The sequence below is a fragment of the Castor canadensis genome, chromosome 1 (genome assembly GCF_047511655.1).
Source record: "Castor canadensis chromosome 1, mCasCan1.hap1v2, whole genome shotgun sequence".
NCBI classification, from domain to species: domain Eukaryota; kingdom Metazoa; phylum Chordata; class Mammalia; order Rodentia; family Castoridae; genus Castor; species Castor canadensis.
This window is the reverse complement of record NC_133386.1, coordinates 146,792,688-146,805,856: the sequence shown is the minus strand read 5'-3', so window position 1 is coordinate 146,805,856 and position 13,169 is coordinate 146,792,688. Positions and strand designations below refer to the sequence as shown.

The 13,169-nt window shown below is 35.4% G+C and overlaps 1 protein-coding gene across 1 annotated transcript; it reads right to left on the bottom strand.

The window, feature by feature from the left end:
* Positions 1-11,916: 11,916 nt before the first annotated feature.
* Positions 11,917-12,864, bottom strand: LOC109701878 (olfactory receptor 5P6-like). The gene has a single exon (XM_020187325.1). It carries the CDS (start codon positions 12,862-12,864, stop codon positions 11,917-11,919), a length of 948 nt encoding a protein of 315 aa, XP_020042914.1.
* Between the last annotated feature and the right edge of the window lie 305 nt (positions 12,865-13,169).

Here is a 13,169-nt window from a genome sequence, read left to right as displayed (position 1 = left end):
AGACTTTTGTTTATTATTTACTATCATTAAACAAAATTTCTGATATTTAAATATTATTTCTAGATACACCTTGCTATTTGCAATTAAGAAATGATACTAAACTTAAGGCATAAAATGCTAACATTAGCTTCAAACAATCAGTATGCATGTTTTGCTAAGTATTTTGTATTAATATTTGCAACATGTGGCATAAAAGTAATTTGAGCACACATGAGGTAGAATATCATATAAAGCTGAGTTTTTAATAACAAAAATTTAAGGCATGTATATTATCACATCAAAAGGAAGAAAATAAATGCCTTGAAAATTTTATAAAGAAGTACAAATTAAAACCATGCTTAGATGACTTCCAGAAGGTAAATAGTGTCAAAGTGCATTCTCTTGAGTAGCTCCTGTGATATAGAACAACAGAATATTCAACACAAACACATAGTATTATTCTAGTTCTCTTACTAATCCTCATTGTAGACTCTGCTGTTTACACCCCCTGTAGCCCAAGTTTTGAGGGAGGGAGTTTAAAAGAACTTGATAATCAGAATCAATTTTCCTGCAGAGCTCACTTTTTACCAACTTCTATGCTAAGTACTTAACAAATATTTAATTTTGTGAGGCAGGTGCTTTTATTATCTTCATTTTTCAAAAGAGAGGAATAAGATGAAAAAATTCAAACAATGTATGATGCTAGATTTCAGCTGTCATCTTCCTGTTTCCAGTTTTGTCCAGTAAAGTCTCCACATTAATGTTCACTCTTTATCTGAAGCCTTAGACTTTCTTGGAAGCCATCACCAGCCTGTTCAGTCCACATGCAAGCACCTCCCAGTTGTGGAAGCAGTTAATATCCCTGAAAGAAAGTCCAAATATTGAGCTCGGAATTCATGCATGCACATTTTCCCTTAGCAATGAGATGGACCATTCTGCAAGGCCATTGCTGAGTTTCTCACATTAAGAGTAGAAATGAATTTGTTGTTCCAGCAGGGACGTTAATTATGCATTCAGGAAGAAGGACCTTAGGGGGAGAATGGGAATCTCTTACATGCAGGAATGCATAAAGTGAATGGAAAATGCAAACATCTCGTATAATACAAACACGTTTTCTTCTGATACATTTAAAATACAAAAACTTCACCAATCAAAAATTACAATATTGCTCTTTGGTGTCTTTATATAAATATGTATATAAAATAACAATATCATAAAAGTAGTACAAGGAAAATAAACATGCAAGGTCTTTGGATTTGTATATTTCCTACAATTTACTATATTCCTAATTCTAGGTAAAGTGTGAAGTTTAGGAACAATTGTAATAGCAAGAAATTGTTTAAAAAATAACATATTTAGCTTCCAAAGTATTCCCTAATGATCTGGATTTCAATGGTGTTTGCTGTGATATCCTCTTTTCCATCTCTAATTTCATTAAGGTGGGTCTTTTCCTTTCTACTTCTAGTCAGATTGGCTAAGGGTTTATCAATCTTACTTATCTTTTTGTTTCATCAATTCATTTTATAGTTTTTATTTCTATTTCATTAATTTCTGCCCACATTTTAATTATATCCTCATGTATGCTAATTGGGGGTTTAGTTTGTTTTGTTTTTCTAGGAGCTTGATGTTCATCATTAGATTTTTATTTTAGATCTCTTTTTCTATAGCAAGCACTAAAAGCTATAACTTTCTTGTTAGTGCTGCATTTGCTGTATCCGATAGGTTCTGATAGGCTGTTTTCATTTTCATTACATGCTAGGAACCTTCAGATTTCCTTCTCCCTATATTATTTTTTCAATGACCCACTGGCCACTCAATAGTGTGTTGTTCAGTCTCCATGTGTTTAAATATATATATATTTAAGTATATATATATATATATTTATATATATATATATATTTAAATATATATATATATATATATATATAAATATATATATATATATATATGTTAGTTTTTAGTTTCTTTGGGTTTGTTTATTTCTTTCAGGTTTTTTTTAATTTGGGTTTTTTTTGCTTGAGTTATTGTTCTATTAAATTATGGTGTGATAGAACAAAAGGAGTTACTTTAACTTTCTTCTATTTGCTGAGATATGCTTTGTGTAAAAATATGACCTACTTTGGAGAACATTCCATAGACTACTGAGTAGAATATATATTGTGTTGTGCAGCTGCTGAATGAAATACTCTGTAGATGTCTGTTAAGTTCATTTAGTCTGTAGTATAAATTAAATCTGAGGTTCTATTTGTGGTAAATATCTCTCCACTGTCATTGCATTAGAGTCTTTCTTTACTTTTAATTCCATTAGTGTTTGATTAATGAAATGAGGTGCAGTAATGTTAACAATTGTTATTACTTCTTGATAGGTTGTCACTTCATAAATATGAAGTGAACAACTTTGTCTCTACTGAATAATTTTGATTTGAAGCCAAATATATCAGATAACAGTAGACTAGACTTAGTCCTGCCTGCTTTGGGGGACCATGTGAAGGGATTTTTCAATCCCTTCACCTTAAGCCAATGCTTGTTTTGTTTTCATCAGTGAGATGTGTTTCTTACAGACAATAAGTGGTTGGGTTGTGCTTTTTAATACCATTCACCACTCTATCTTTTGATTTAAGAATTGAGATAATTAAAAATCATTGTTAATATTGAGAGGTTTGTAGCAATTCTTGCCATTTTGTTGTCTTTCTATTTATTGTTAGGTTCTTTCCTGCTCTTCATTTGCCTGTCTCCGATCTGGTGAGATTTATTTTTCCCATATTTTGATAGCAGTATTTAGCTGCTTCTTCTGTTTTTCAGTATTTTCTGCAGTACTAGTTTAATGGCCCTAAACTAGTTTTTGTTTATTGTGGAAGGTTTCAATTTCCTCCTCAGATATGAATTACCTTGCGGGTAGAGTAATGATTGGGTTAGCAGTTGTTTTACTTTAGCATTTCAAATATATCATTCAATGTCCCCATTATTTTTAAACCTTCTATTGAGAAATTTCCTGTTACTCTGATGGATTTGCCTTTATAGGTAAATTGGTGCTTCTCACTTGCAGCTTTCAACATTCTTTCCTAGTTCTCTGTGCTTAATATAATATAATATAATATTTAAATATAACATGCTTTTGAGAGATTCATTTAAGTCTAATCCGTTTTGAATCCTAATGGGCTCCTGTACCTGGATGGGTATCTCTTTCTCAAGATTTGGGAAGTGTTCTGCTATTATGTTGTTGAATATGTTTCTTATGCCATTAGCTTGTACCTCTTCTCCTTCATCAATTCCCATGATTCAACTGTTTGGTCTTTTAATGGTGTCCCAGAGCTCTTGTATATTCCATTTGCTTTATTCATTCTTTTTTCGTAATCTTCTGATGTTTCTATTACATACACTTTGCCTTCAATCCCTAATACTCTGTCTTCCACTTGATTCAGTCTACTGGGGAGGCTTTCATTGAATTTTTGTTTGACTTAAGGAACTTTTCATTTCTAGAACTCCAATTTGATTTTTTTCAGCCTTTATCTTTATTCCCTTTTCATGTCTTGCATTGTCTTCCTTTTTTATTGTTTTATTATTCATATGTGCATACAAGGCTTGGGTCATTTCCCTTTTCATATCTTGCATTGTCTTCCTTATTTCATTTAGCTGTTTATTCATATACTCCTTGAGATCATTTTACTTTTTATTTGTATTCTCTTTAAGTTTGCTTAATTGTTTAGCTATATTTTCTTTGAGTTCATTTAGCTATTTATTCATGATCTCTTTGATTTCACTGAGATGTTTATACATGTCTTCTCTCATCTAGTTAATCATTATCATTGTTTTGAGCTCAAAATTTGAGATTTCATCCCCTTCATTAGCAATCTGATCCTTTTTTGTGGGATTGTTGACCTTTCAAAGTGTCCCATTCCCTTGCTTTTTCATAATTCACATTCTTCTACATCGAGATTTGCTTATCTGTATTCAATTTGTTGGTTCACAGTTTTAGTCACCTGGTCTTTCCCTTGAATTGTTCTCTATGTTCTGGCAGGATGGGTAGTGGCAGGATTGATCTGCCATTTCTCATCACTCACCTCATTTTTGGTTGATTCTTTTTAATTACTTCAAAATATAACACTTTTGAATAGCCTCATCACTTAATAGTTTTGTCAAAGAACTTTACCAAAGAAAAGTAGAGAAATGCAAAGCCCATAGTGGTACCTCTTTAAATAATCTGAAGAAGTTTGACATTTTCTCTGAGAATCCACTACTGGACATACAACATGTAGCTTATTTCTCAAAGAAAAAATGTTGTCCAGGATCCTTATGCTCTGCCTATAACCCAGTATGAAACCCTAAACAGTGCATTTGTTAAGGATTCTTTTCTGAAATGTCATGACATTTAACATCCCTAATGGAATGGATTGTTCCCTTTAGCGGGAAGGGTCAACAGACTATTTAGACTGCAATAGGGCTAAGTTAAGATTTGTTGAACATCCTAGCTCCCGCCAATCTTAATACTTGTCAGCTTCATTGCATGCAGTAACACTTATAATTAAAATGATTTTCTTTATCTATAAAATGTGTCTGAAATAAGAGGACAATATATGGACTCTATTCTGTTTTATTCCATATGCTTTCCTGAGTGCAGTGATTTTTAAAACTGTAAAAAGCTATTGTAGGAATCTTGGAACTATATCTGACAACACTAGAAGATATTGGTTCCAATGAAGGTCATAGGTTTCTATGCTAGGATGCTTCCTTCTCTGTGCTGTCACTTGTAATCCTGTATAAAAACCACTGAGGCTGATGCTCACCAAAGAGAAATGCCTGGTATAACTGCTAGTGTGGTAAACTGTTCAGTTATGAAGTTCAATATGATTTTTCACCATATGTAATCATTATTTTTGCATTTTTGTCATTACAAATATCTCAAGTTATCTTTTACAATGCTTTAAACTGGGCCATTTTAATGATTTTTATAATTTAGGAAATAGTTCTTTTGATAATTGCAGATCTGTAAGGCCATTTGGTAGAATTCAGAAACATCAGATAATGCTTTTTCTCCTGATTGGTTTATAATCTTCAATAATTATCAGGAGTTTCTTTTTTGTATGAAACTTCTGTCAAATGAGTAGGACTGCTTTATGCAGCCATTGTTTTCAGGACTGTTGATAACCTGGACATATTTTCCCCAAATAGCCTGGCTTCCTGTGTCACAAAGCCCAATGTAATCATGTTCATGTCAATGACCATGTGTTTGTTAATCTCACACAAAGTTGCATATAGTGGGAATGAAGGATTCTTTTTCACACCAATATTGGCAGCCAAGAAGTAACTTTCAGTTTAGGATGTGTTACATGGATGTTCTTCAAACATAAGTCAATTGGCTTAATGAACCTTTCTTGTTTAGGTGATTTTCTCCTAAAACCATAGTCAACAAAGTAAACTTTGGGTTGGGGGGGGTCCCAGTTTTTTTCTATTTTTGCCTTCTTTCTTCTCTTTCCAGTTAGAATAACTTTTTCCACTTTGGTGGTAATGCAGGTTGAACTCAGGGCTTTGCACTTGCTAGGCAGGTGCACTGCAACTTGAGCCTGACCACCAGCCCTGTTTGGATTGTTTATTTTTTCCCATTATGATTGTGATTGGTGGGGGTACATTGTGGCAATTATACAGGTTCTTACAATGTGTCAGATACATCATACATAAATTCACCTACTCAACCATTCTTTTCATCCCCCCCATACCCTGAATTCCTGAAGTAATATAAGCAAGTATCATTTTTGCATTTACTTACATGTGCACACAATTTATTGCACAGGAGTCAATGATGTACCCCCTTTTCCCACCACCTCCCTGCCACTAGTGCCAGCCTTCCCCCCTTGGGCAGAACGTGTTCCATCCTCCTGTTCTCCAATTTTATAGGAGAAAAGGTAAAGTGAAAAACATGACATCTTAGCTTGAGAGAAAGGTAGCTACACAGGTAGTTTCCTTGTGATATTTCCATATAGGTATGTATTATAACCCCAATTGGTGTGTCTCCTCTAATTTTCTTCATTCTACATTGTCTCCTTTCTTATGGTAGTTCCATCAATTTAAGATTTCTATATTCATTCTTGTATAGTGAGTATACCGACCCTATTCAAGTCCTGTTTTCCTACCTTCTTTTGTGTGACCTCCCCTTAGATTGACCAGTGTTTCATAATATTGCTACATTTGTGTTAGATCTATATTCCACAAATGAGAGAGAACATGTGGCTTTTGGTCTTCTTAGATTGGCTAACTTCACTTAAGTTGATGTTCTTCAGTTCCATCCATTTACCTGTGAATGACAAAGTTCCATTCTTTCTGGCTAAGTAAAATTCCATTATATATAAATACCACATTTTCTTAATCTATTCATTAGTAGTGGGGCAACTTGGTTGTTTCCAAGTTACTTTCCAAGCTTAGTTATTGTCAATAGTGCTACAATAAACATGGGTGTACAGGTGCTTTTGTTGTAAGCTGATTCACAATCCTTTGGGTACATCCCTAGAAGTGATATTGCTGGATTGTATGACAGGTCTATTTTTAGTTTTTTTAAGGAGCCTCCATATTGATTTCCATAGTGGTTGTACTATCTTACAATCCCACCAGCAGTGTATGAGGGTCCCTTTTTCCCTGCATCGTTGCCAACATTTGCTGTCATTTGTATTCTTGAAGGTAGCTATTCTAACAGAAGTAAGTTGAATCTTAATGAGGTTTTGGTTTGCATTTCCTTTGTGGCCAGAGATGGTGAAGGTAAACATTTTTTTCATATGTTTTTTAGCCATTTAGGCTTCTTCAGTTTGAAAAGGCTCTGTTTAGTTCTTTTGCCCATTTCTTCATTAGGTCATTAATTTTTTGGGTGTTTAGTGTTTTTGAGCTCCCTATATATTTTGCTCATTAACCCCTTGTCAGATGTATAGCAGGCAAAGATTTTGTCCCATTATGTGGATGGCTTGTTCAATTTACATACAATTACTTTTGTTGTATAGAAGCTTTTAATTTTATGTAGTCCCATTTGTTGATCCTTTCTCTTAGTCACTGACCCACTTGAGTTCTACCAAGGAAGTCATTACCTATTCATATTGCTTCCAGTGTATTCCCTGATCTTTCCTGTACTAGCTTCAAGGTTTCAGCTCTTAAATTAAGGTCCTTAATCCACTTTGAGTTGACACTTGTATAGGGTGACAGGCATGGATCTAGTTTCAGTTTTCTGCAGGCAGATATCCAGTTTTCCCAGCAACATTTGTTAAAGATGCTGTCTTTTTTCCACTGTATGTTTTGTCTCTGTCAAAAATTAGGTGGGCATAGCTGCATGGATTATATCTGGGTCTTCTTTTCTTTTCCACTGGTTTTCATACCTATTTTTTTAAGCTATAGTTCCTTTTTTTTTATTCATATGTGCATACAAGGCTTGGGTCATTTCTCCCCCCTGCCCCCACCTCCTCCCTTACCACCCACTCTGCCCCTCCCTCTCCCCCCTACCCCCTCAATACCCAGCAGAAACTATTTTGCCCTTATTTCTAATTTTGTTGTAGAGAGAGTATAAGCCATAATAGGAAGGAACAAGGGTTTTTGCTGGTTGAGATAAGGATAGCTATACAGGGAGTTGACTCACATTAATTTCCTGTGTATGTGTGTTACCTTCTAGGTTAATTCTTTTTGATCTAACCTTTTCTCTAGTTTCTGGTCCCCTTTTCCTATTGGCCTCAGTTGCTTTTAAGGTATCTGCTTTAGTTTCTCTGCATTAAGGGCAACAAATGCTAACTAATTTTTTAGGTGTCTTACCTATCCTCACCCCTCCCTTATGTGCTCTTGCTTTTATCATGTGCTCAAAGTCCAATCCCATTGTTGTGTTTGCCCTTGATCTAATGTACACATACTGCCTCTGGAGTAACCTGTGTCACAGTCTTTTGGGTATATCCCCAAGAATGATATTGCTGGATCAAATGGTAGATCAATTGTCTAGCTTTTTAAGTAACCTCCAAATTTTTTTCCAGAGTGGTTGTACTAATTTACATTCCCACCAACAGTGTTAAGAGGGTTCCTTTTTCCCTGCATCCTTGCCAACACCTGTTGTTGGTGGTGTTGCTAATGATGGCTATTCTAATAGGGGTGAGGTGGAATCTTAGTGTGGTTTTAATTTGCATTTCCTTTATTGCTAGAGGTGGTGAGCATTTTTTCATGTGTTTTTTGGTCATTTGAATTTCTTCTTTTGAGAAAGTTCTGTTTAGTTCCCTTGCCCATTTCTTTATTGGTTCATTAGTTTTGGAAGAATTTAGTTTTTTAAGTTCCCTATATATTCTGGTTATCAGTCCTTTGTCTGATGTATAGCTGGCAAATATTTTCTCCCACTCTGTGGGTGTTCTTCATACCTATTTTTGTGCCAGTACCATTTCTTGCTATGGCTCTGTGGTATAGTTTAAAGTCACGTATTATGCCACCTCTAGCATTGCTCTTTTTGTTGAGTATTGCCTTAGCTATTCATGATCTTTTGTGTTTCCTGAGGAACTTTAGGGTTGATTTTCACTCTCTGTGATGAATGTCATTGGGATTTTTATAAGAATTGCTCTGAAAATGTAGATTGCTTTTGGTAGTATAGTCATTTTTACTATGGTGATTCTACTGTGGATTGGTTATTTTGAGATAGAATCTCACTTTATGCCCAGGCAACTTGGAGAGCAGTCCTCCTTTTTTGCTTCCCCACTGGGATGACAGGCACATGCCACCATGTTCAGTTATTGTTTGAGATGAGGTATCATAAAATTTTTGCCCAGGATGCCTTGAATTTCAGTCCTCTCGGGAGGATCTGCCTCCCAGGTAGCTAGGTTTACAAGCTTGAGCCACTGTGCCTGACTGGAGTAAATTTAATGCTTCTGTTTCTCCTTGTGGGCATGAGGACTTCCCATTCTCCTGCTTTTCTTTTGTTTTTTCATTCATGATGGAAAGTACTTTTGCTTGGAACTGTCCTTCTCAGTCCAGCAGAAAGGAAGGAACTGCTCCTTGTGGGATTTTTTTCAGCCTTCTTTTGTTTGCTGTTTCTCTTTTTATGCATCTTGAAATTTTCATTGGATTTAGAGCTTACCCTTGGAACAAAACATTTTTTCTTTATTTATATTTTTGCCTTCTTTGATGTCTGTAAGTCCTTGAAATTCTTCTTTCTCTTTCCTTCATGGCAATCCAATGATATCTGTAGGGTTTACATTGTACTTTTCAATGACATCCTCAGAACCCCCAGGTCCAGTCTTGAGAGTATAAGAAGCAACTAATTATTGAGTCTTAGATACCAAGGAGATTACTTTGAGTCTTATTTCCCATTTTAATCAAGATAATATTGAAGCCTATGTTGGTCAATGCCTATATTTTAAATCTTACTGGGTTTATTCTGTTGTTTTCATTGGTTCCTGTGTTTGATACCTTGTTTTATTTTGGCTAGTCATATTTGTATCTATGAATTATAAGATAAAATACTGAATAATTTATTTGTGTACTCAGTTCACCTGAAGGTAAGATTTGAGCTTTTCCATCTATTTTGCAAGTTCAAGGTCTGAGAACCTTAGACTTAATCTGTGTGACTGCAATCTGTGCAAGGTTTGATTACTCCCAGTTTCCCTTCATTTTGAGAATTTATGGGAGGTGTATCAATCAGACATCTCACAGAGCCATGTCCTAGTTTTTGACCTCTATTCCTTTTATGCCAAAATCCATAGGCCAGGTTGGTAAGACTCTCTTGTTTTTTTATTTTGTTTTTGAAAGGACTGGGAATTGAACTCAAACCTTCATGCTTGCAAAGCAGGTGCTTTACCACTTGAGCCACACCTCTAGTCCATTTTGCTCTTGTTATTTAGAGATGGAGCCTCACAAACTATTTGCCTGGACTGCCATCTAATCACTATCCACCCAATCTCAAACTGGCAAACACTAGGATTACAGGAGTGAGCTACAATATCTGTCAAGAGTTTCTTATGACTTCTCAAATTCTGTCATCACAAAATAAGTTTTAGTGTTGGGTATATTTTCTGGATTCTTATATTATGTGGTGATGCAATTTGTTATTATCCTAATTTGATATTTAAAACATAGCTATCATTTCATAACATGTTTCAATTTTGCTTCCCATAGGATTAATTAAAATAACAAACACTGCTTTTTTCAAACAGAAACACCAAGTTTACTGCATGCATATGAGTGGAGTATTAGACTCACACAACTGTACATAGGTAACACAATATTCATCATGTGCTAAGCTTTGATCATGTTCTGTTACTATTGCCCACTAAGACCTGTAATGACCATTGCCTGACCCTGACACATCAACCTCCCACACTTGGTTCTGCTTTTTCTTTCACCATAGAGTTCATTACTCTCTTATAGTCTATATGATTTACTTTTAAGTTTCATTGTGTGAGTCCTGTACTGGAATACAAGTTCCATCTTGAGTATTTGTCACTTGTGACACCAGTAGCCTAACTAAAGAGTGCTGGGAAGAGAAGAATAACATATTATATTTCTTGAATGTATGAAAGAAAAAGAGAATTAATGAAAAGGTTAATGTTCTTGGTTCTAGCAGTAAGATGGAATTTGTTTCTGAAATACCAAGGAGGGGAGAAGAAAGGGAAATAAATATGATAGTTGTCATTGTATAAATGTGGGTAACTTATCTCTAAGAACAGTCTTAATTTCAAAGGAGAGAAAGCCAAGTCTGCTCCAACATACTAGCAAAATATGGGTAAACATGAGTCATTCTAAAAGTTTGTTCTTCATAGCCTCATCATTGTTGCACTACAAGCTGGATGCTTTTTTTTGTGAATTAGTGAGGTTTTTTTCTGTTCCACACACTCCTTAGAAGTTTAAGACTGCCCTGCTCAAACTGCAGAGAACTCAACTGTGTCAACCAGACAGAAAAATTCACAGCTTGTTTAGGAATAGCTCCTCCTATATTTCTCTAGGAATTCCAAAATTAGACCAGAGCCAGAAGCCAAGAACATAGCCAAAATAAGGACACACAAAGCCCATTCCCCAAGGATAACCTTAGTATAAGAAGAATATTTATAGGAAATTTTCTCTCTGACTGTACTTTGACATAGCTCTTCCATTTAACTCAGTCACAAAGACGGTTATCAGGTTTCCATGGCTTTTTATCTGTGTTTGTGGCAGTACTGGATTTTAAACAAAGGCCTTGTGCTTGCTAAGCCAGCACTCTACCACTTGAGTCACGCCTCCAGCCCAGTTATCAGGCTTGTCTCAGCATAACATGGTACTGGTGTGATCACAGCCCAAAGGACTGAAATTTGTGTTCATCAGCTTTCTGTTTCTTTAACAAAGAGCTGAAATAATTGACTTACAAAGAAAAAAGTTTTCTTTTGGCTTGCAGCTTTGAGGTTTTAGTACATGATGAATTTATTCTGCTGTACTGGGTCTTTAGCAGTGTATCATGGTAGGAACACATTGTGGAGCAAAGCCACTCCCTTAATGATCAATAAGCAAAATAGAAGAAGAAATCATCAGACCTTCAGTGAACTAAAGATTCTCCACAAGGCTCAGTGCTTCCACTGTCCCTCAACTCAACCACACTAGGGAACAATCTGTTACCAAGCATATGGACTGTGGGGATGCTTATATTCAAATTTTAACAAGATATAATAACATTAAAATATCAGAATGAAGCCCTTAACAAAAATATGAACACAAATTTAAAAGTATTTTTAGCAAATTTTGTTTTATGTAACTCAATTTATGTCTTCATAATAAATGTAATTTAGTTTTGTTTAGGTAACACATCTTTATTTACTTAATAATGTGAACAATGAACTCTGAAGCTTACTTAAACTTCAAATAGGACTGTTACATTTTGTTAGGTATATTTCAACTTTAGACTGATTTTTTCTTATTAGTGTATCTATGGGTTATTATTACTATAACAAATTCTAACCAAACTAACAGACCTCAGGAAGAAAGTATTTTCCTACCAAGCTTTCTCTTCAGAGCTCCCTTAATCTCATTATTTCTGAGACTGTAGATCAGGGGGTTCAACATGGGGATAACCACCATGTAGAACACAGAAATCACCTTGTTTTGGTCAGTGGAGAAGAAAGATTTGGGCATCACATAAATGAACATAATTGTCCCATAGAACAGAGTGACTGCAATGAGGTGGGAGGTACAGGTGGAAATGGCCTTGTGGCTGCCATCACTGGTGTGCATCTTCAAGACAGTGATGAGAATGTAGATGTAGGAAACAGTGATGACAATCATTGTGAACACTATGATGGAACCAGAAGTAAATGAGGAAACAACAGTAAAGATATTAACATCACCACAGGATAGTTCAACTAAAGGGGCAAAATCACAGAAAAAGTGGTTGACTGTGTTTGGTTCACAAAAGAGTAAAGAAAAGAAGGAAAATGAATAGGAGGAAGCATTAAAACAGCCAGCTGTGTAAGTTACTACAAGTAACTGGACACAGGCTTGTGTGGACATTTTGGTTGAATACAGCAGTGGGTTGCAGATGGCCACAAAACGATCATATGCCATGGCAGCAAGAAGGAAGCATTCAACTGCCCCAAAGAAAACAGCTGAACCAAGCTGGATGGCACAGCCAAGGTAGGAGATTGTATTTCTCTCCACCAGGAAGTTAACAAGCATATTGGGTGTGACAGTAGATGAAAAAACCATGTCAGCAAAAGCCAAGTGACTCAGAAAAAAATACATGGGATGGTGGAGCTGAGAAGAGACTCTGATAAGAATGATTGTGCTGAGATTGCCAGATATGGTGACCAGGTAGATGCACAGGATGACCATGAAGAGGATGACCCGAAGGACTGCATCATCGGTCAAACCCAATAAAATGAACTCTGTCACTGCAGTGCGGTTCCCATCCACCAGGGAATCCATGGGACACTGTACCTGCTATCAAAACAAACCTGTAATGGAAACATTACATGAAAAATTTATGAATATGATGTTTTCCCCTTCACTAACACACATGCAATGTCATCATAAATAGTATTTAAGTACCAACCAGCGCATATATCACGCAATGTTGAATCTTTTTGTAATTTTAAAACTATTTTTTGCAAAAAGAACTATTAAATTTCTTCCTATAATGTCTCTTCTTCATGTTTACATTTTTACAAACTATGAATTATGTGGCCTTAGCATGAAATAAAATATAATACAGATGAAAATAACAACAAGGA